At 40.6% G+C, this 23,436-nt stretch overlaps 1 protein-coding gene across 1 annotated transcript in view; it reads right to left on the reverse strand.

Moving 5' to 3' along the window:
- The window catches only part of tcf4 (transcription factor 4), a 93,919-nt gene that overhangs the window by 10,927 nt on the left and 59,556 nt on the right, over positions 1-23,436 (reverse strand). The window contains exons 5-10 of the mRNA XM_083983820.1: positions 20,886-20,956; positions 20,535-20,613; positions 16,713-16,792; positions 15,279-15,488; positions 3,551-3,689; positions 158-311 (exon numbers count right to left, since the gene is read on the reverse strand). Of these exons, the coding sequence (XP_083839946.1) occupies positions 158-311; positions 3,551-3,689; positions 15,279-15,488; positions 16,713-16,792; positions 20,535-20,613; positions 20,886-20,956 (733 nt within the window). The remainder of the gene's footprint in view (positions 1-157; positions 312-3,550; positions 3,690-15,278; positions 15,489-16,712; positions 16,793-20,534; positions 20,614-20,885; positions 20,957-23,436) is intronic.

The raw sequence follows: 23,436 nt of genomic DNA on the forward strand, positions 1-23,436 counted from the left end.
TTCTGCCTGAAGATGTTTTAGCTGATGAATAAGATGAAGGAGGAGGAAGGTTTCCCAGCCTGGAGGTGTTGAGGGAAGACGCCACCCAGCTCAGCCGAGGGGTTTGATGGAAGCGACCAACTGAGGGCTGGGCGGGCGGGGTTGCTTAGATCTTGACCTCTCAATAGATTTGAGATCCTTGCTGTCTGCGTCCTCCTTCTTGGCGTCCAAGGACTTTGGGTCCTGCAGGAGGTTCTCGTCCCCCTCGTCCTCAGACTTGATCTCTGAGCTGACGGAGGAGGCGCTCTGGCCCTGAAGGCCTCCGGACAGAGCTGCAGGAGGACAAAGGAGACCAGACCGGGGGTTAAAAGGTCACATCATTTCCTCAGCCAGCTTCACAGTCATTAATGTGCAGATTTTTGTTTATCAAGCTTTTGTATTGCACTGTACAATGTTAAATGATGTTAAACCATGTTTGTATTTATTATGTATGAACGATTTTTGTACCTCACAATGTATGCTCATTAGCTTAGAACTGTAGTCGGAGAATGCCACCCTACAAGCCCCTGGAGGGGTTTTTTTGGCATTTCCCCTTCACATTGTCTTGGATTCTATATGTTATATCTTTTTTAACTTTTGATACGTGAAAATAAACAAACAAAACAATGCCAACATCTGGTCAAACACTTTTTTTCTCTACATGATGTTATTTGTTCTTTGGCATTTTTGCCTTTATTTGACAGGACAGTGGAGAGAGATCAGCACGGATGGGAATTGATCTGGTGATCACTGCATTGGGCATGGCCAACATGGGACGTGCTCTTCACCACTTGACCACCAGGCACCACAGTTACATGATGCTTCTTGTGTGTTCCTGCATCCTCAGATCTGATCTAACCACATCCACACAGGCCGGATGAAGCTCATCAGAGTTGTTCATTGTTTAACACTGTTTGTTTTTGTCATGAATATTTCATGCTTTGGAAAACAAAAAGAGGTTTTAGTGTGGAGCAGCTCCAGGGTGACTGCAGTCTTACAAGCTTTCTTCCAACACATCTTTCTATACTAACTCCAAAGAGCTATCCAGGTGTTCCTACACATTTCAAATTTCAAAATTCCATACTTATTTCAGACCTTAATTTCCAGACTTCTCAGTAGAAGAATTCAAATAATTTGTGGCATTTGAGTAAATAGATGTGTCTCATGTAAATAAATGATGCAATTACTGTAATCATTTGTTTTCATTATTCTGAATTTGTATGCCATTATGTCACCAAATAATTTCCAGGAGATTGTAGCTAGGTACAAAATAATTAACCCAAATAACTTAAGATGAGACCAAACCCAGATATGTATTAAGAAGATAAATATAAATGTATTTCCATATGATAGTTTCCATTTTCCATACTTTTCCAGACTTGGAAATGTATAAAATCAAATTCCATACTTTCCATACTTGTGTAGGAACCCTGGCTATCAACTGAGTGGCTATGGACCATAGACCTACATGTACATTCATAGTGGAATATTCCTCCCTCATGATTTATGATATGAGGGTTAAGATCAGTCATCTTCTTGTGGAGAGATCTAATCATGTAGAGAATGAGTATGACTGTAGATTTAGTGAGTGTAGCATAAATCTGAACCCTATCAAAACAACATGAATGTTTACTGTTCATACTCTAAGTGTTTTAAAATGGAGAGAGCTTCACAGCCACAGCACTGCCACTTCATCAGGCTCTGCTGCCAAAAACATTTTAATATTCTTTATTTACAGCCCCCACACACCCTGAAAAGTGTGTGAGTGTAAACTATGGACGGATGCAAGAGGAAGGAACAACTTCTCCTGGCTGAGTGTGTGTATGTGTGTGTGTGTGTGTGTGTGTGTGTGTGTGTGTGTGTGTGTGTGTGTGTGTGTGTGTGTGTGTGTGTGTGTGTGTGTGTGTGTGTGTGTGTGTGTGTGTGAGAGAGAGAGTGTGTTGCTTTCTCTCTCACCTCATTACACACTTGGCTGTGGTCGCTGCTGGCTCAACTTTGCTGCCAGCAGACTCATTTTCAGCTTTTAAAAATGAGCTCAGGGCTAATTTGCTCCACAGTGCACTCATATACACGTTTGCTCCACTATATCCATCTCACACATAGAAAGTATATTTATTCTGTTTTTTTTCCCCACTCGGGCGGTGAAGTCGAGGCTCGCCAGCTGAGATCTGGCTCTTCTCATTTCTCAACTTTCTGATCCTCATTCAGGGGGAAGTTCCTCAGCTTCACCTGTTCCTTTTTTTTAAGAATATATATTTGTTTCCTTTATTACTATTTTATTTCTCTTCTTTCTCTATCTTCTTCATTTTGTTTTTTCTTCTTCTTCCACCTCACATTTCTACCATTTTGACACCGTGATTATTGTTATTATTCTCCACCTTCACTCTCTTCTATTGTTTAATCATGTTGTTCACATCTCTCCATCTTGCTCTTCCTTTCTCATTTATCTTTTCTTGTCTTTCCCATCAGGTGTTTTTGCGATCACTTTCTTATTTTCTCATCTTCACAGTATGTCTCTCCTTTTCTTGTTTTTTCTCAATGCCAACATACATGACAACACTTTTTTTATATTTAGCATTGTTTCTTTATTTTTCTTTACCTGTTTTCATCCTCATTTTTAATGTTAGTTTTTATTATTATTATTATTATTATTATTATTATTATTATTATTATTATTATTATTATTATTATTATTATTATTATTATTATTATTATTATTATTATCATTATCCTCACCCATGCCCACATATTTGTTTACCCTGTTCTTCTCCCTTTCTTGTTTCCTCTAACTAATAACTGTGTCATTAATTAATTAATGTTTGTGTGTGTGCACAAGAGCATTATGGGATACAAGCTTTCATCTCCAATAGACTCGACTACTGTAATGGTCTTCTGACTGGACTCCCCCAAAAAAGTATCAAACAGCTGCAGCTCCAGTTTTAACCAGAACAAAGAGATCAGATCACATCAGCCCAGTTCTTAAGACCTTACACTGACTCCCAGTCAGCTACAGAATAGATTTTAAAGTTCTGCTACTGGTTTACATCACTGAATGGTTTAGGTCCAGAATACATGAATGACATGTTAGTAGAGTCTAAACCCAGTAGAGCTCTGAGATCTACTGACTCAGGTCAGATAGTGGAGCTCAGAGTTCAGACCAGACATGGTGAAGCAGCATTTAGCTGTTATGCTGCACACAAGTGGAACAAACTACCAGCAGAACTGAGATCAGCCCCAACTGTCAGCACTTTTATATCCAGGTTAAAAACATTTCTCTTTTCATGTGCTTATAGCTGAGCTATTTTTAAGAACTTTAAACTTTATCTATTTTCTTTTATTTTACTTTTTAATACTTATTTGCTCCTTCTTTTTTAAATTTTTCTTAATGTTTAGTCTTTATGTAAAGCACATAGAGTTGCCTTGGTATGAAATATGCTATATAAATAAAGAAGCCTTGCCTAATAACATCAGAGGAAACATTCTTTGCAGTCTATTCTTCCTGTGTGTGGATGTTGTGTGATGCGAGACTCACCGCGGTAGGGGTCTGGCTGGTTGAGGTCTGGCGAGGTGGCCGACTGAACCGGCAGCTGAGGCCCCGGCACCTGACCCGCCATGGAGTGTCCGGCGCGCAGACCGCCCACGCTGCCGCTGTCTTCTCTGTGAGAGCCCACCTGGAACACAGAGGGAGGACACACACAGATGTGAACAAACAGCTGCTCTGAACGGTTGTGTCTGCAGCTGAGACTGTACGACACAGCGGTGACACGGGTCCAGATGTGGTCTGAACCTGTGTCAGGTCTGAATGACGGGTTCAGGCTGGTCTGAGTCTCGTGTCTCTGAAGTCTCTGGGAGTTGTCGTTGTTGTTTCCTTACATATATTAGTCTTTTACAGCTCTGTCTGGAGCCACTGGTTCTCACTGGGCATGTTTACAATGATTCTTAAAGGGATAGTTCAACATTTTGGCAAACTGGCCCATCGCCATAATCCCTATAGTCATAGCAGTTGGTTCGTTACCTTTAATTGTCGGTGCAAGCTAGTTTTAGAACGGTGGAGCAGAGCCGTGAGCTGCTCAGAGCTACGCAACGGAGGCTCATGGGATTTCTTGGTTTCCCTCATCAAACTCATCAAATACACAATCCAACAACTCCACAACGCTCTGGTGGACAAGTTGTGACCTGCACATTCACCACGCTATGAGATAATAACACAACGTTACCAGACAGAGTTGTTGTAGAGGGAAATTCATGCAAAACCGCTGATGCGCGTTGCCTTCAGGGACAGTTTTTCATCAAGCAGTCTCTGAATTTACCTCGAAAACAACTCTGTTTCGTAACGTTGTGTTATTATCTCATAGTGTGGTGAATGTGCAGGTCACAACTTGTCCACCAGAGCGTTGTGGAGTTGTTGGATTGTGTATTTGATGAGTTTGATGAGGGAAACCAAGAAATCCCATTAGCCTCCGTAGCGTAGCTCTGAGCAGCTCACGGCTCTGCTCCGCCGTTCTAAAAATAGCTTGCACTGACAATTAAAGGTAACAAACCTACTGCTATCCCTTTAAGTGTCAACTGAAACATTCAATGTAGCTATTTTTTCTCATTGAACTTGACAGTGGATGAGGACATTTTCATTTAGAGTCACATTTAAAGCAGTGATACTGTTGTGTTGTATTCCACATATTTTCTGTTTGTATGATTTTGTTACATTGGCAGCGCCAGTATTTACATATTATTACATATATATTGACATCTTTTGTATTGCAGTTGTCTTTTGTTAATGTTTATTTCATTATAGTTTTGACACCTTTAAGCACAGTATTATGAATATAAGAGGTCCAGATGTTGCAGTTTTATCTTTGGCCTGTTGAGGGCATCGTCTACCTGATGAAGTCACTGAAGACCTCCGCCTGTCTTTCTCTCTCACCCTTACACACACACACACACACACACACACACACACACACACACACACACACACACACACACACACACACACACACACACACACACACACACACACACACACACACACACACACACACACACACACAATTCCTTGAAAGTTATTTTTTCCTTCTCCATTTTGTCCTGCTCAGGTGAGCAAACTGTTCTCTTCCAGAGTCCTGCACTGTACCTGTGTGTGTGTGTGTGTGTGTGTGTGTGTGTGTGTGTGTGTGTGTGTGTGTGTCAGTGCACATACCTACATGTCTGACATGTATATTTACTGTGAGTGAGTCTCCTGGTTCTTTTCATGTGTATTCACTGAATATTGTAGGGTGCATGCGTGTGTGTATGTGTGTGTTTGTGGCACAGACAGATGGAAAGGATTCAGCCAAGCACACACGCACACACACGCACACACACATACACACGCACACAACTACTGACAATTATCTTAATGCCCATATGTTTAATTGTGGGATTTCTAATTCCCAGAGCAGCGAGCAGCTTCCAGCAGGGACTCACTGTTTTGGCACAAGATGGGCTGGCTTCCTGTGTGTGTGAGGACTCTGAGCTTTGTCTCACTTTGAACATATCAGCAGGACAGGCTGCTTGATATCAATCATGATGTAGAGCTGGATGTGTGCTGGCTACATATAGAAATACTGTGTAAAGGCTGTAAGCTGAGAACACAGTGTGGTGGCTCTTCATTTGGGGCTGTTGTTGAAATAAATATTGAGAGATACTGAATCATTTGATCACAGATTTAACTGTATGTTTTTTTGGCCTGGCTGAGGATGACTTGAGTAATAACTTAAAGCAAACTTTCAGATTTCAAACGGCGTCCTCTGCAGACGCAAAAAAGCAAAGCATCTGTAGAGACTGATGGATAAATCATCCAAAAATCATATCAACATTAAAGGGATAGTAGCATTTTTTTTTAAGTGGGGTTGTATGATCTACAAATAGCCCCTAAGTACTTTAATTGCAGAAGAAAATTACAACATACAGTGTTGTGAACAGACCCAAAGAAACTGCTTTTTCAGGTAAAACCTCTTTTAGGCCGTGAAAATAGGCCGTTTCTTTGGGTCTGTTCACAACACTGTATGTTGTAAATCTCTGGGCAGGGCTATGGGCTGGCGTTGCTAACGGGAGGAGTGCAGAGAGTCTTCTACTGCAATTAAAGTACTTAGGGGCTATTTGTAGATCATACAACCCCACTTTAAAAAAATGATACTATCCCTTTAATCACTTGACTTTATCAAACTGAAAAGCAGAGAGGCTGAAGATCTGGCTAAGTATAGTGCCCTTAGGCAGTTCATAGGTTTTCATAGATCAGCCTTTGAAGGAATTGAGAATGTCACACATTGATTGTGAGAAAATAGAGTTTTACCAGGATATTTAGTGCAACACCAAGTGGTGACCCACTGTGATGTCACCCACTGGTTTGGTATGGAAATGCCACACTGAAATCAGGAGTTTGCAATTTGCCATATTGGTTTTTGGAAACCAATATATAATATATGATATCAATATATATGCTGTTACTGTAATATGCTCACCAGACAGGCTGATCTTTACTTTGATCCACAACTACATTTCATTTTAAAAGGTTTACACTGTTTTGCCTTTCCATTGTTGTCGATGGGTAACCAAATGGTTGGTTTGAATTAGAAATGAAAGCATTTATCAAACTGTTCCTTTAACTTTGTTGATGGTCTCATGTGGTATAAGATGTGACAGCTTCTTTGTCGATTTCTTAAGGTAGAGAGGATGAAATGGAAAACACTGGTGTGTCTGTGTTTCATCTGACATGGAGTTGGATTTGTTCTGACATAACCAGCTCTATTCTAGATGTGAATATAGAACATATAGTTTCAGAGTCTGGTGATAAGGTTCTTTTAAAACTCTGTCCTCTAATGACAGAGGTCTGCCCGCCACGTGCTCTCACTCCACACACACATCACACAGACGACCAGCGTCTCAGTATCTCTGTCCACACGTCTGTTTGCCCCCCATTTATCATTTGCCTCTTGTTTTTCTTTACGTCGTTTCTTTTCCTTCTCTGCCTTTCATCATCGCCTGGATTCTAAAATGTAAAATGGCAGCAGAGAGGGAGACAGAGAGGGCGGCGTACATTTTTAATGGAGGGCTTTTATATTTTAACGAGCCTTCCTTCTCTCTTCCTTAATTTAGTTCAACGAGGAGGGAAGACGAGGAGACAGACGGAGGAGAAAAATATAAATAAATTACACAGAAACTGATCTGCTGCTGCTGGTGATGCTCCAATATTTGCCCTGAATTGCTGCCACACCCACTGCTGACACACACCACCACCCACCCTCAGGTTGGAGGCATCCCATCGCAGGGCAGACACGTTATCGAGAAGCCGATAACAAGACTGAAGCATCCCTGAAAAGCTTTGTTACTGTCAACAGGTTAAAAAAAATCAGCTGTGGCCATGAAATACAGCAGAAAAGGTTAGAAGGTGAACCTTGAGTTCAGATTATTTGTCTGTGTTCATATTTGTTTTGCTTTATTTTGATTTTTGCCAGAGCTGCATTCAAGGACACTAACACCTGTCACTTATAAAGGAACAAACGGGTTCTAAAAAAGGGATAAATATTGTTTTTGTGTTTTTTTTTTACTCAGAAAAGTTTCTGTTCAGCAGCCAACTCTCAACACTCAGATGTCAGTCTGTCCTTGAATGCACCAACAGGGAGAATTTTCAAATCAGGTACTCACTTGTACTATAACAGTACAACTTTGCTTGTTGGTGCATTCAAGGACACTTTAAAATTTGACAGTTGGTTGCTGACCAATCAATGGACTCATAATAAATTTACACGTTTCTTCAGGGTCTCTTGTGTAAACCACGTTGTTCACTCAGAAAATGTTTATAACTGTAAAAGTTCTAGTTGGTCTTTTTCATTCTCAAACCTGTTTCTCCGTCTTAGTTTGAGAAAAACAGTCTCATCACATTTTAGAAAAACTTCTGTGTTCTTTGCAAGTTTTCGCATAAAGTAAAGCATATAAGTAAAGTAAAGTAATCAGTGTGCACAGGGATAAAGAAGATTTAAAGTGTATATGTTTTGTTGATTTGAAGTGTTAATCAGCAGTCTTTCTCACCACTGTCCACTTCACCCACTCTTGCATGTGCAATGGTTCCTCTCTGTTTGGTTGGTGCAGACATATAAGTGTCATTTCAATAAAGCAGAAAGAGAAAGAGGAAGAACCAGAGATGAGGAGGAGGAGGAGGAGGAGGAGGAGGAGGAGGAGGTGCTGAGTAACTGTCATCTTTAATGTTGTTGATCACTGTGAAGTGTGTTCATTTAAAATGTGTGTGTTTGTGTGTCGTGCACCGATCACACAGGACAAATAGAAAGAAGGGAATTTCTGGGTCACACAAACAAACAACAGTGTGTGTGTGTGTGTGTGTGTGTGTCTGAGAGTAGAAAAACAAACTCTGTCAATTTAACTCTCTAAATTGTAATATTTCCCTTTTATTAGATGGATTTCTGCAATTTCCATTTGTCTTTTTCCATTATTGTCGCAGTCTAAAAAAGCCACATCTCTGCAAAAAGAAAAAGCCAGGGCGGGGGGAGTGGATGAAATGCAACATGAAGCATGGATCTCATCTAAAACACCATATTGCTGCATTTCTTTGCTCTGAAGAAGTCAGAACATTGAAATGTGAAACTTGGCACTAGAATAAAGGTCATTCATTTATTTAAGGTGCAACCTCTGAGGAGCAGGAACATGGCTGATTTAATTTAGAATCTGTTGTGTAAATTCATTCTGCTGATGAGCCTACACGTTGTTGCTTCCTATATTTATCATAATAAATACATTCAAACAGGAAACCACAACCTCCTTTTTTCAGTTTTCAGGATTTTATTCATTATCACAACTCTTAAGAAAAAGCCTGAGTTGTGTTCTCTATGGTAAATGTGGTTGATTAGTCTGAGTGAATGCTGGGTATGTGAACTGCAGTCAGCTCTGGTGTGGAACAGTCTCTACACTGTACAGACTCTCCTCTGTGCAAACACTTGACAGAAAGCACCTGCTGTAGCAACGTCAACACACACACTCACTCACACACACTCGCTTGCAGTGTTGAGGTTGGACTTCCACGGGAGGAAAAGTACAGCAACATTTTCCAGTGGTGGAAATTGTCTGTTTTTTTTTCCTCATTAAAAAAAAGAGAAATGAAACAGAGGAAAATGGAGTGGAGGGGAGGAAAGGAAAGAGGCCCAGGGAAATATGTCATTTGGAAAAATGTTTATATGAGGTGAAAATGTTTTTGTCAGAGTACAATCCATCTGGATAAGCAGTCAAATTAAAGATTGAATTTATTCCTGCATGTGTCCTGTGGGGTGTTGTGTTATAAGTGATAGATTAGAAATATTATATTTGCCAGAAAGATATTTCATACTGAAATACAGATTTGTCAAAGAGGTTGAAATCAGTATAAAACCATTTATATTTACAATTTATTCTTATCATATTACTGTACACTTTGCACCTGCTCATATGTTTCTACATGTTTTATTTAACTTACTACATTTTATGTAAAGAATTAGTCATCTGAATAAGGTCAACTTATTTACAGTGCTACAGTATGTCAACTCAAGGTTTCAGCTACATCTCATGGCAAAACTAAATCTGCTGATGTGAAGTATAAGATCTGAATGAAACCTCAGAGGCAAAACATACTGTATGTGTATGACCAAAAGAAATGTTAAATATTTGCATTTTTCATCTTAATTTTATATATTTATTTGTTTAAAATATTCATTTGTTGTAGTATTTAGTTTATTTATTAACTTTGCATTTCCATTGTTCGAGCTGAGACTCATATGTGTTTTATTACGCAGATATCAAAGACGTCTTCATGAACATGAGGCAGCACACACACGCCCAATGATCACAAACTCTTCCAACCATAAATATTCATATTCATATCACAGAGCTCTGGCATACAAACCTCCATGGAAGGCAGCATTACCATACTATAGTGATGTACATTAACATAGTCCAGTAATTTATTCCCTCAGGAACATACATGTCCACCCACGATCCTCAACCGAATGGGAACAATAAAGAACTTTTGCTTTTTAAACTGAAGAAACAAAAACATGTATGAATGTTATAAAGTTATGACCAATTCAAAGTCAGAGGTCAGCATTACATCCCTTAATAAATAGGAGGAAGGATTGAATTAGAGCAAAAAAGATGAATAAATATACTAAACCCACTCTCTAACATATTAAATCAATTTAAAAGATGCAAATAAATCCCCCGTTTGTTTCCCACCTGTTTCCACCAACCACTGCGCATCATGCCCAGAAGTATGTGGACGCCCACATTCTGCATGCCATTTCAAAACTGTGGGTATTAACTTCCACTCTCCTGCAAGGCCTGTCTGTCCCCATGACGTGTGTGCTGCTGTCGCATTGAGATCATGTCTATATGCTTTAAGCCATTTAGTATTTGAGTAGTTTTGGTAGGTTTATAAAGAAAGTTGAACATTATCAGAATGACGGTGGTGAATGGATGGAGGGCAGTGGGTCTCTAGCAGCTTATAGGAGTGAGAGCAGAGAGGAGATGCGGAGCATTAAAAGGCATTAGTGTGTTTTACGGCAAAGTGATGCAGATTATGATCCATTTCACTTGCTTAATGGAGAGAGAGAGAAACATTTCTCTGCCTTAACCTCTCCCCTTGTTTCAGAGTCACCATCCGCACTGAGCTGAGAGGCGGTAAAATAACCGCCGTGACCTGAACACATCATCATCAGAGGCAGACGACAGACAGCACAGCGGAGAGAACACATCTCAAATCCCTCATGTTGACTCTGGACACTCGTACGTCTTCTTCCTCCTCAGTTTGTCTCACATCACGGCATTCTGTCCCTGAGCTGCTCTCTGATCAGCCTCAACATCAGTGATGCTCCAACATCAAACACTGACTCAGAAAACACAAAGCTAAATGACCAAAGAGCACGTTGCAACATGTGTTTCTGTATCTGCGTGTGTTTGTGTATTTGATTGGGTGAACAATGCATACCTGTCTGTGTATATGTCTCTCTTCCTCCCTCTCTCCCTCTCTCTCTTTCTTTCTCTCTCTCACACACATAAGTCTACCACCTGTTTTCCCAAAGTTATGACCTCAACCTGCAGGCGTCTCTGCCTAACACTGCCAAACTACATACAGCTGTGTGTGTGTGTGTGTGTGTGTGTGTGTGTGTGTGTGTGTGTGTGTGTGTGTGTGAGAGAGAGAGAGATGTACGTGTAGTTGGGAAAACAAAGACTAAAGTGGCAGAAAAACAGTGGTGAGAGAGAGCCATAGAAAATGACAAGGAGAGAGAATGACTATGTGTGTAATGGTAAATACACAATAACGTCTCTGTATGTACATACACACATTGTAGAGATGACATCACTCCTTCCTCCTGCTCTGCTTTCTGTGGTTTCCACTCTTTTCTTTTTTCATGTTTATATTGAGTCTCATCCTTTTCCTTTGGATCAGACTTCCTGTTTACACATGATGCTACACACACTAGAATACAGCACACCATAGCCTACTATATTCTATCCACAAGTTTACAAACGTCATCTATATGATCAAAACCGGAAGCCGGTTGTGCACTTCCGGTGGAATTGTACCTTTACGTTTCCATGGTTTTCAGTCGTTGCCATAGTTGCGATAAACGCATGGATCATCACACCAGCTTTTTACATCACACAAATTGACATCCGTGTTAAAAGCCAGCGTTAATAGATCCATGCGTTTACCGCAACGACATGACAATGACAAGGACTGAAACCATGGAAACGGAAACGTACAATTCCACCAAAACCGGCAAAATCAGCTTCCGGCTTTGACCATAGATGACGTTCGGAAACTTGTGGATTGACGCTGGCTTTTAACACGGAAGTCAATGGGCTCTTTGCACAGTTCCACTACTTCCTGAAGTTAATGCTGCTCCTTTATTTCCTGTCTTACATTATTGGACAGACTGATTAATCCAGATGTGTCTGAGTAGTCACAATGGTCAGACACACCTGGATTAATCAGTTGGTCCAATAATGTAAGACAGGAAATAAAAGAGCTGCCTTAAGTTCAGGAAGTAGTGGAGCTGTGCATAGATATCCATTGTTAGAAGCTGGTGTGATGATCCATGCGTTTTACAGATTTTCATTGAAAAAAAAAAAATCCATGCATTTACCGCAAACCGCGAACCATGGAAACGTAAACATAAAATTCCACCGGAAGAGCAAAACCGGCTTACGTTTTTGACATTCAGAAAAATGTGGTAGTATGACCTAGAATGACGGAGAATACCTGATTTTGTACTAATGTAGCTGATAATTATCATAAACAAACTAAACTAGAACACGCATTATTGTTGATTTTCCCTGTGATTTTATAATAAGGAACTTTTTCATTAACATTAACAAGTGAGGAAAAAACTTCCTCTAGTTTTACTGGTGTATGGAGATGGTTCCCCACAAAGTCATGTAAACCAGCTCCATGCATTCAGTCAATTTAAGTGTGTGTGTGTGTGTGTGTGTGTGTGTGTGTGTGTGTAGTTATAAAGTTGGTGAGCTTTCAGACTTACAGTAATGAGTCTGTTTTTTTCTTTTAGCCAATAATTCTGAGCCCAAGTAAACACACACACACACACACGGGCCCTAATGACACAACACAAGGAGCAATTTATGAGAGCCTGTGTGTGTGTGTGTGTGTGTGTGTGTGTGTGTGTGTTTGTGTGTGTGTGTGTTCAAATGGTACAGAAGTAAACAGTGTTTTCAGCACACATCCTTCACTTGACTCTATTTTCTTTTTTCCACTTGTTGCGTACGTATGAAAACAAGTCATAAATGCATTTGGAATGGTTTCAAGATGAATCTGAGAAGTCGTTTGCAAAAACAGAACCCAGGCAAGAGCTAAGTGTAAATGTTTTCTTGGGCCAAACCTCTAAATGACTTCATAAAGCTTAATGCCAAATGTATATCTGAGGGCAACCCGAGAGGAGCAGAGGTGTTTACAACAACCTCCAAATGAAGCTGAAAAGTACTTTTCAAGTATTTTCCCTTTCTCCAAAATCTATGTAGGAAGTGTTTCATTCCTAAACTTAAACTTTTCCTTTATTAAATTAAATAAATGCTGATTAATAAAACCAGAAGTTTTGTTTTTTTTACTGACACTGAAATGCTGAATATATTTTTGTGAAGTGAAGTAGTTCTCTTCACCCTGAACATTTCTGAACATGTGAACAACGTGTTGTTTATCAGTTTACCTGACTGTCCTTCCTTCCTCACATTACATTACATTCATTAATACAGTCACTGTCACTGGTAACCAGGGCCGTTGCATAGGGGAGAAAGGTGATGATAACTCAAGGGGCCCAGCGCCCAGTAGGGCCACAAAAAACCTCTTTGTATGACTGAATTATTCTGCATAAGACCCTGACTAATACTCATAGTAATGCTGCATTAGCATCAAAACAAAGTAGGCTAAATAAAAAATGACAAAACATACTAGGGATGCACATTTTGAATTTTTTTTCTGACCGATAACCGACGCTCGTTAACCGATTATTAACCGTTAACCGATAAGATTAAGAAGCTTGCGGCGCAGGGCAAAAAAAAAAAAAAAAAGATCACTCCATTTAAAAAAAAAAAATTTTCAGCGCCGTTGTGATGCACATCTATGTCCGTGTAGGTTACATTTATTGTCTGATCTTCCTTCATGGGGGCTGCTATACTGTCAGTCCTCCTGTGTAACTTTTTGCTGGGGAATATGACTGAAGGCACGTGAACTCTGCACGCGTCGACACGCCTCCATGAGTTGACGACATAAGGACCTAATAAAATAAATAAATAACCGATAGTATTAATCGGTCAAAGTTCTTGTTATCGGTTAACGGTTAAACGGTTAATCATGTGCATCCCTAATACATACGTAGTCTAAGAACAAAAGTGGAAAAGTCAGGGGCCCACTTTAGTATTCTTTCAGGGGCCCCAGAATTCTTAGCAACGGCCCTGCTGTTAACATGACATTACTGCAACTGCAAGGTGGAAGAAACAAACTCAACAAAAACAATAGCACAAGAGGAGATGGAAGAAAAGAGGGAAATGTGTTTATGTAGAGAATGATGCAGCACGGACCACCGGGACAGAGGAGAGAGAGAGAGAGAGAGAGAGAGAGAGAGAGAGATGCGTGAGAAGAGGGAAATCTCTGCAGGAGTTGGCTAACACACACACACACACACACACACACACACACACACACACACACACACACACACACACACACACACACACACACACACACACACACACTGTTCTCTGCCACAGGTGCTCTCCATTTAGAAAATAACACTTCAAAGTAAATACTTTGACAAAGACCAGCAAGCCAGTGAGCTCCTGAAATCCTGTAGCTGCTGCTGGCGCCCCCCGCAGGCTGCACAGCTCAGTACAGCCTAACACAAACCTGCTGGACACAACCAACGTGGGGGGGGGGGCTATCTGAGGGGGGAGAGGAGTGTTAAAGACACTGCAGCAGTGTGTGTGAAAGAACATCTGGTGTGTGTGCATGTGTGTACATGTGGACGTGGGTATGGACAAACGTACAACACAAATAAACAAAATTGGTCCGACTGAACATTTTCAGGCATCTGAATGTGTTTATAGTGGTTTTATAAAGCTGCCTCTCTCTCTCTCTCCTCTCTGCCTCCTACATCTCCTTATGTCACACAGCTGTTTGGTTCTTTATGTTTATTGTTTCAAGTTGACAAAGCCAAAAGCCTTAAATATGGAAAACATTACTGCCATCTTGCCTCATGCTTTCAATTCAACCTCCTCTCCTCTCCTCTCCTCTCCTCTCCTCTCCTCTCCTCTCCTCTCCTCTTATCATCTCCTCTCCTCTCCTCCCCTCTTATCCTCTCCTCTCCTCTCCTCTCCTCTCCTCTCCTCTCCTCTCCTCTCCTCTCCTCTCCTCTCCTCTTATCATCTCCTCTCCTCTCCTCTCCTCTCCTCTCCTCTCCTCTCCTCTCCTCTCCTCTCCTCTCCTCTCCTCTCCTCTCCTCTCCTCTTATCATCTCCTCTCCTCTCCTCTCCTCTCCTCTCCTCTTATCATCTCCTCTCCTCTCCTCTCCTCTCCTCTCCTCTCCTCTCCTCTCCTCTCCTCTCCTCTCCTCTTATCATCTCCTCTCCTCTCCTCCCCTCTTATCCTCTCCTCTCCATTGAAGGAAAGGTTAAAGGTCAAAGGTCTCCTCCCCGTCAGTCACCACAGTCAACATGTTCTCAGGTCCTACCATGAGGGAGTGTCTGTTGGCCGACAGCAGTCCTGTCCCGTAGCCGCTGCTCAGAGCGCCCATGGCACCGTTGTGCGTGTGTGCAGCCCCGAGCAGGCTGTGCATGTCGCCGTGGCCGCTGACCATGCCCGTAGACGGCCCTACCGCGTGGCTCCGCAGTACGTGGATGGCGTCATCCAAGCGCTCCAGTCGGTCCTCGATACGACTTTGCTGCAGAGTGAACAGACACAGAAACATGTGACTCTCAACGTGGCACATCTGTTGCCATAAATACTCATCAAAGCACCACGTATTAATGCACTGACCCGAATGGTTCCAAATATTTAGACTTTTTACACTTCATTTAACACCACACAATAACAACAACAGTCAAGACTGTGAAAATGTGTTTTTGTTCCTTAAATTACAAAAAAGCTATGATCAGGAAATGTATATTTCAAGAGGGAAACATCCCTGTTAGCTCAGTTTATCTCCAGTTTCATGAGTGGGGCAGTGAAACACAGAAACGCCTGTTTTAGGGATAGGACAGCTCCCACTGCCACTGTGACATCACACCTCTGAGTTTAGAGTGGCAGTGACCTGCTGACAGCCTGGGCTGCAGATTTGAGGCTTTAGATGGAACATGCTTCAACTTATAATAGATATAATATTTGAGAGAAAGAAACTCACAGAGAGATGCACAGCCAGTCCTTTCATGTTCATGTCAATAATATCTATTATATACTACATTGACAGAGTTTGTTATGAGTCAAGCAAAGGTGTGCTTCCATAAAACCACAAATTTAACTTCAAACAGTTTTTAGCCCTGGTTTCTAGGAAGTGGCATTCTGTTTAAATCCTCGTAATTAAACTATTATCATGCTGGGAGCAGGATTGTGAGGGGGAAGCCTGTCTATACAATAAACTGCTGCTCACAGCTTTAATACATGGTCTTTAAAAACTCCATAAACAACCTGATTCTCCACACACCTCAGTGAACAGAGGTCTGAACAGTAATGTACATAAAACACAAGCTGCCTTTAAGTTCAAATACATTTTAAGAACCAACAAACATGTCATGTTGTGTTATACTTAAAGAAATATTTCAACATTTTGGCAAATCGCCCATTGCCATAATCCCTATAGTCATAGCAGTAGGTTTGTTATCTTTAATTGTCGCTGCAAGCTGTTTTTTGATCGGCGGGGCAGAGACGTGAGCTGCTCAGCTAACGCTACGGAGGCTCATGGTATTTCCACATAGCTTCCGTAGCGTAGCTGAGCAGCTCGCGTCTCTGCTCCGCTGTTCTAAAAACAACATGCACCGACAATTAAAGGTAACGAACCCACTCCTAAAACAATAGGGATTATGGCAATGGGAATCTGCCAAAAATGTTGAAATATCCCTTTAAGCACGTTGAAAATGGTGTATGTGTGTGTGTATGTGTGCCTGCATACCAGCGAGTGCAGCGGAGCCTCGTAGTTTGGAGATGATGCTCCTTGTGCGCCGTTCCTCGACCATACAGCTGAACTGGGAGCTAGGACACAGGAGACAAGGAGACATTCATGAGGATAAGAGATGTTGAGACATCCTTTCATCCTTTCATGTGTGTGTGTCTGGTTACACTGCAGCCTCCTGTGACCCTGCACGGGATGGATGTCAGAGTGTGGATTAGAACCAACACCGCCCTTCCTTTTATATGTAGAAAGAGAGAAAACACTCGACGTACGGCGCCAAACACCACACAAAACATCTTTACACGTGAAGACTCTCTCATCATCTCCACTCGTGGTGCTCGGACATAATAGACGCCGAGATGAGGAAGAAAAGACAAAAACAAACTATCACATATCTCATAGTTGAAATGCTAATATCGGGCTTTTGTTTTTGAAAAGGTACAAGAGGTTGATTAGCATGGGCCCTCTGCAGAATAAACCAGCTTTGTGTCTGTGTTCTTTTCCGCTTTTGTGTTTGACGGCGCTCTGAAGGGCTGTACCTGAATCAACGGGTCTCATTAGCTGGTAGACCAAGAGAGACGGCGACTCGCGTGAATTAATATGAGGCTCTGAGAGATGACGACATCAGGTCTTCAGAGTCTGCTCCACAACGAGATTGTTTTCATGGACACGAACCAAAAAGATCAGCTGTGAAGGCCCACAGCACGGCACGGCACGCTGCGATTCTCTTCTCTATGTCTTTGAAATATGTGGCTGTAGAAACCTGCTGATGTGATCGCTGGCCAGGAACATGCTGCAGTCACACACCTCTCTCTCCTCTGTACTGAGCCGTTCACTGACATCTGCTTCTGAGCTTTCATTCAGTGTTGCATCCTCAAAGACAATGCAACAAATCTACCAACTCATTCTCCTGTGCCGATGTGGAATTAGCTGTTTTCACTGAAAAAATGTTTGGTGACTCTTTACTTGACATAACTAAGACTGACATAACACTGTCATAACCATGACATGCCATCTGTCATAAACATCAATGAATACTTCTGACAGCTGTCGTTAAGTGTCATTCTGTAAGTTATGTCACTTTTAATGCAAAGTTGACATTGTTTGAGATGTTTTTGTTCTGACAACTTGACATAAAGACAATTTAACCTGTCATAGCAGACCTAATTGCCAAACTTTAAAAATTATGTCAAGTTGTTGAAATACAGATTTGTCAAAGAGGTTGAAATCAGTATAAAACCATTTATATTTACAATATATTCTTATCAAATCACTGCAGACTTTGTACCTGCTCATATGTTTCTACATGTTTTATTTAACTTCTATTTATTTATTTTATGTAAAAAATTAGTCATCTGAATACAGTAAGGTCAACGTATTTACAGTGTTATGTCACATTTATATGTCACTGTCAACCTTAACTAAATCTGCTGATGTGAAGTATAAGATCTGAATGAAACCTCAGAGGCTAAATATATGTGTATGACCAAAAGAAATGTTAAATATTTGCATTTTCCATCTAAATATTATATATTTATTTGTTTAAAATATTAATTTATTGTAGTATTTAGTTTATTTACTGTAGTAACTTTGCATTTCCATTGTTCGAGCTGAGACTCATACCTGTGTTTTATTACGCAAAGACGTCACACAGTTCAAAAACATGAACAATAGGTTGACTGGCCACTTTAAATCACCTATAGATGTGAATGTCAGAGTGTGTGCGTTGTGTCGTTACTCAGCCATTTTTGTCAATATCATCACAATAAAACCAAGGCATGAGTTAAATTAAATGGCAACAGTATTTTCTTTGGCTGCTTCACACTACATCACACGTTCTGGTCTGGTTCCATCCGTCACTGCTTGGTCTGCTGTCGTTGTTGACACCTTTTAGAAATCAAACATGAACTGAGAGACTATTGGAGTTGGTCTTGTGATGCCAGGCTAGGTGTAACCGTGCTGCTGAAAAACAAGCTCAAAGCAAATGCAAAGACATCATTTGTTTTGCATCATTTGCTTGTCGTTTATATTACAAGAGGAAAAGCTAATCAGTTATCACTCTCCAATTAGCAAACATTTAAATGATAAAATGACTCAAAACGTATGAAATACTTTTACTTTTTACTTTAATATAATTGAAACTTGCAGGTTAACAGTTCAGAAATCACAAAAAACTAAGCAGCACAGTTAGTCCTCAGCCCTTTCATTCCTGTCCTTCCTCTCTTCCACTGCTCTCCTCCTCTCTGCCCTCACCACTGATCCCTCCCTTCTAACTCTGATCTCATCTCATTAGCTAATGTTTCTCATTTTCATTGTCTTCCCATTTTGTCTCGCAGTCTTTTCTCTCCTCTCTCCTTTATTCATATTACATGCTAATTTCCATATGATAATTAATGAATAATCACCTGGGTACATTCATGTGCAAATACAAATATATGTATTAAATGGCAGGGTAAATTATTCTGAGTCCAACGGTGTAAAACACCCTCGCAGAATTTGCCTTGGATATCAATTTGCATGTAGTTTACTCTAATAGGCTTCATTTCTAATTTGTAAAAAGTGGAGTAACTCTGACACAATGATAAACACCAATTATGGTTTAGCAAGCAATATCCCAGGCTGCTAAAATGATGAGGGGAGAGGAGGACGAGGCGGAGGGGGAGGGGGATGGGGCTGCTGCTCACGGAGTCGGATAGGTTTGTGAACAATTTGTCAAAGTGGTGCTCGTAATTAAAGCTATCAGTCACGAGGCGTGGCGGAGAAATATCAAACAGTGTGTGTAGCACTGACAATTACAGACAAATTTGACACAACTATTATTAGGAAAAGTCATTTTTTACTTTGAGGAGCGGGTGGAGTTTACAACATCGGCCCAGAGCAGAAGTAATTGGTGGAAATAAGAGGAGGCGGAGCAGAATGGAAGAGGAGACACGCTATTGGTTGTTTGCTTTCTAGGATTTTAACCCCTAGTGATTGTGCTTGAATACGGTGACTTTTTTCTTCCTCTTCCATTTCCTTGAGCTGTCTGTAAGTCATCAGGTCAAGTCACTAGAGATTCACGTCAAGACTCAAAGTCATCTGGACTCTAAGATCATACAGTCAGATCATCCAAGCAGGGGCGTTTCTAGACACTCTGGAGGCCCCAGGCAAGAGGTAACTTGGAGGGCCCCCAGCCCCAACCGGGACCACAAACATTAACTGTTAATGAATCCAAAAATCCCAAACCATTGATGATTCAATTCTGCATACTATGCCAACGCAGTCTCATATAAAACTTACCTTGGCTACGTTGGTCCAAAGTGCAAAACATAGAGGGTTTACAATAACAGCTCTTAAATTGTATGACTGTTACATTTTTTCGGACTATTTTTTTTCAAATTTTTTTGCGTCCAAGTCACGTGACTCTCAAGTTTCTGGCCGTGAGAACAAAAAACATAGCAAATATTTCTAGAAGTTTTAGTGGAAAAATCAATATTTTGAGGTAGTTTCTGCATAAAAATTCCTTTTGATTACATTTCTAGCGAGAAATTTATATTTTATTTTCATAATATTCGCTCAGTGAATGTACATAATCATTTGCTTGCTTGTTGTTTTTTCAGATCTAGCCAGAATAATTCAAAACGGCAATGTTTTCTGGTTACATTTATATATACTGGGTTAATGTCACCGATATGGACCAATGTCAGCCGTCCCTGGGGGCTTCCAGCCTTCCAGCTCACAGTAATGCCGTATCTGTGTGTGTGTGTGTGTGTGTGTGTGTGTGTGTGTGTGTGTGTGTGTGTGTGTGTGTGTGTGTGTGTGTGTGTGTGTGTGTGTGCTAACCTGTGAGGGAAGGTGGGGAGCCAACTGGGGTGGAGGGATTGGATGAGAAGCTGTTGTTTGTGTGGTCTGGAGAGTAAATCTGAAAAAACAAAAAACAGAAAGAAAAGAAACTTAATTTGAAGTGCAAACAAAAACAACAAGCATACAATTAAAACATAAGATCCATGTCTTGAAAAGAGCAGAAAAAAAGACATATTTTTTATTTGACAAAGCACAGAGCTGGCTATAAGCTAATATCAATTACAAAATCATTTATGCATTATTTAAGGAATGAACACAGATATGTGTGTTGGCATTGGTGTGCGTGTGTGTGTGTGTGTGTTTGTGTGTGTGTGTGTGTGCTGTACTTACCGATGCAAGTGCTTTCCCTAAGGCGTCTCCTGTCTGAGAGCTGCTGGCTGCTCCGCTCTGTGATCGGTTAGCTGTGACACACACACACACACACACACACACACACACACACACACACACACACACAGGGATGTGTTGATGTAAATAAGGATGCTGTGGATTACTCAGATTATCCTGCCTTATTGTAAAACCCTCAGCGTGTGCCACACTCAATCCAGAATCACATATTTGTTCACCGGAAAATGACGCTTTGTGATTTGTAAGGAAAGTGGACGGGGAACTCTGTGATGTCATCTGCAAAGAATTACACTCATTCTTTTGTTTATGAATTGGACAGAAACTCCTTGTTGTTAGCTGGACACACTTTGACTCCTGGTGACTCAGTAATGGTGAACGGTGACGTGCTCTTGTTGGGATTCTCCACTAGGGATGTCACCATTTTTTTCCAAAAAAGATTATGTCGGTACCGTCTCGACAGATGTGCGCCAAAGTAAAGCTAAATGCACAGATACTGGTCCATTTAACTACTGTAACATTGAATCAGTAGGAATTTAAAAGTTTACGTGTCATTTGTAATTAAGAAAAAAAAAAAAAACCGATTAAAATAAACTTAAACATTTGGTATAGATGACAATTAATTCCCCTGAGGAATGTAATTGGTCCTTTATCAATAGATATTGTAATTAGTTAGACTATATTTGATTTTGCACATACATAGTGTTGTGAAATTAATTAATGCATTATAATCGTGATAATTGTAATACCGTGATTATTTCTCTGATTGTACCAAGAAAATGTATAATGGTGACATCCCTACTCTCCACACAGCCAGACTTCTCATGTTGAATATGTGGTGTAGATTTACTGCAGTTCAATTGAAACGAGATGACTCCAACCCGAGTGTTTGCTTTTTTATAAATGATGTTTCCATTCAGCTTTTATTCAAATAATGTGGATACAAACAGAAATAGAATTAAATCTAAACTGAACATTTTTAACATTTCAACTGACTGATGCCATGTGTGTGTGTGAATGTGCAAAGGCTGGAGGACTTAAACACAACTAAATCTGTTTCACACACTTGAAGAGCACTGAGGCCAGAGAGGAAGGAAGTGACCTAACAGGACCAGATGAGCACAACCCTTCCCCCAGACCCACACACACACACATACACACACACACACACACACAGACACACACAGACATACACACGGAGGCAGTGAGACTCTGACATGCTTACAGCTCATCCATCCTGATAGCAGATCCCAGATGGAAAATTTATGCTCACACTCACAACTTAGACTAGCGGTTCCCAACCGTTTTTCCTTGAAGCCCCCCCCATCCATAACCCCTACCTGCACAGACATATAAAAAGAACAATGTGATACAAACTTTCATACAAAAAAAAAAAACAGTTGATAAAAAATGGAGCCCTGCCATGGGTATGTCATTACAACAAGTAGCCCCATATACATTTTGAATCCATTCTGAATTATTCATCTGATTCTTTTTATTCTATTTTATTCTGTCTTATTTTGTTTTGTTTTATTATATCTTTCTGTCCATTTTCCTTTGTTGTGTCATATTGTTATCACGTCCCTATAAGCAGGTAGGTTGTAGGTTTTTGTTCCTATTGTCTTTGTTTATACTTAAGCAATATATCACGACAGGCTGTGATATATGCTCATTATACCACGACTAAGTCGGGCCGAAGAACGCCCCTTAGCCGTGGTATAATGAGCATATATCATGGACTGGAGTGATATATTGCTTTTATAAAACGGTTACCAATAATGGCAATATGAAAGAGGAATAGGCAATCAACTTCATGTAGTTTTATTCAACCAGAAATACATATTATATAATAAATCAGCCCCACTGTGGAAAAAAATAGTCCCACCTCTCCAGACGTGAATTCAACTACCTTAGTCTCTTTGTTAACGTCGTAAAAACACAGACTGTCTTTTGCTACAGACTGTAACAGCACATTGCCATGGATACAACAACTTACATGTATACCAGTCATATGTGCCTGACTCTATGCTGTGAAAAGGCTTTAGAATAGTAGCCATGGTATATGCTCATTATACCACGGTTAACAACCAATCAGATTGCTGGATTTCACCTTTCCGTTTTATAAATGATATTAATTATCCAATCAGGTGTGTTATTGGGATTTTACAATTTCAATATGACAACCTCAGAACAGACCCCAGGTTGGGAACCACTGACTTAGACATACACACACACATTTACATGGCAAATGAATCCATGACATAGATTGGCAGGATTGCGATTGTTTAAAGGGATAGTTCACCCAAAATTCAAATTTCACTCATTATCTACTCACCCTCATGTCGACTAAGAGCTGTGAGAATTTTCAGAGTCCTCCGTTCCTTCTCTGATTTACAGGGGGGTCCGTGCAGCAGTATTTGTCCATATAATGGTTGTCAATGGATACCAACTTTCTTTGTCCAAAAAGACACACCAAAAAACATCCAAATACCTCCATACAGCTCGTCTGTAATGTCCCTCTTGTACTGAAGCCCCG

Source organism: Trachurus trachurus (assembly GCF_905171665.1).
Source record: "Trachurus trachurus genome assembly, chromosome: 12".
Taxonomy (NCBI): Eukaryota; Metazoa; Chordata; class Actinopteri; order Carangiformes; family Carangidae; genus Trachurus; species Trachurus trachurus.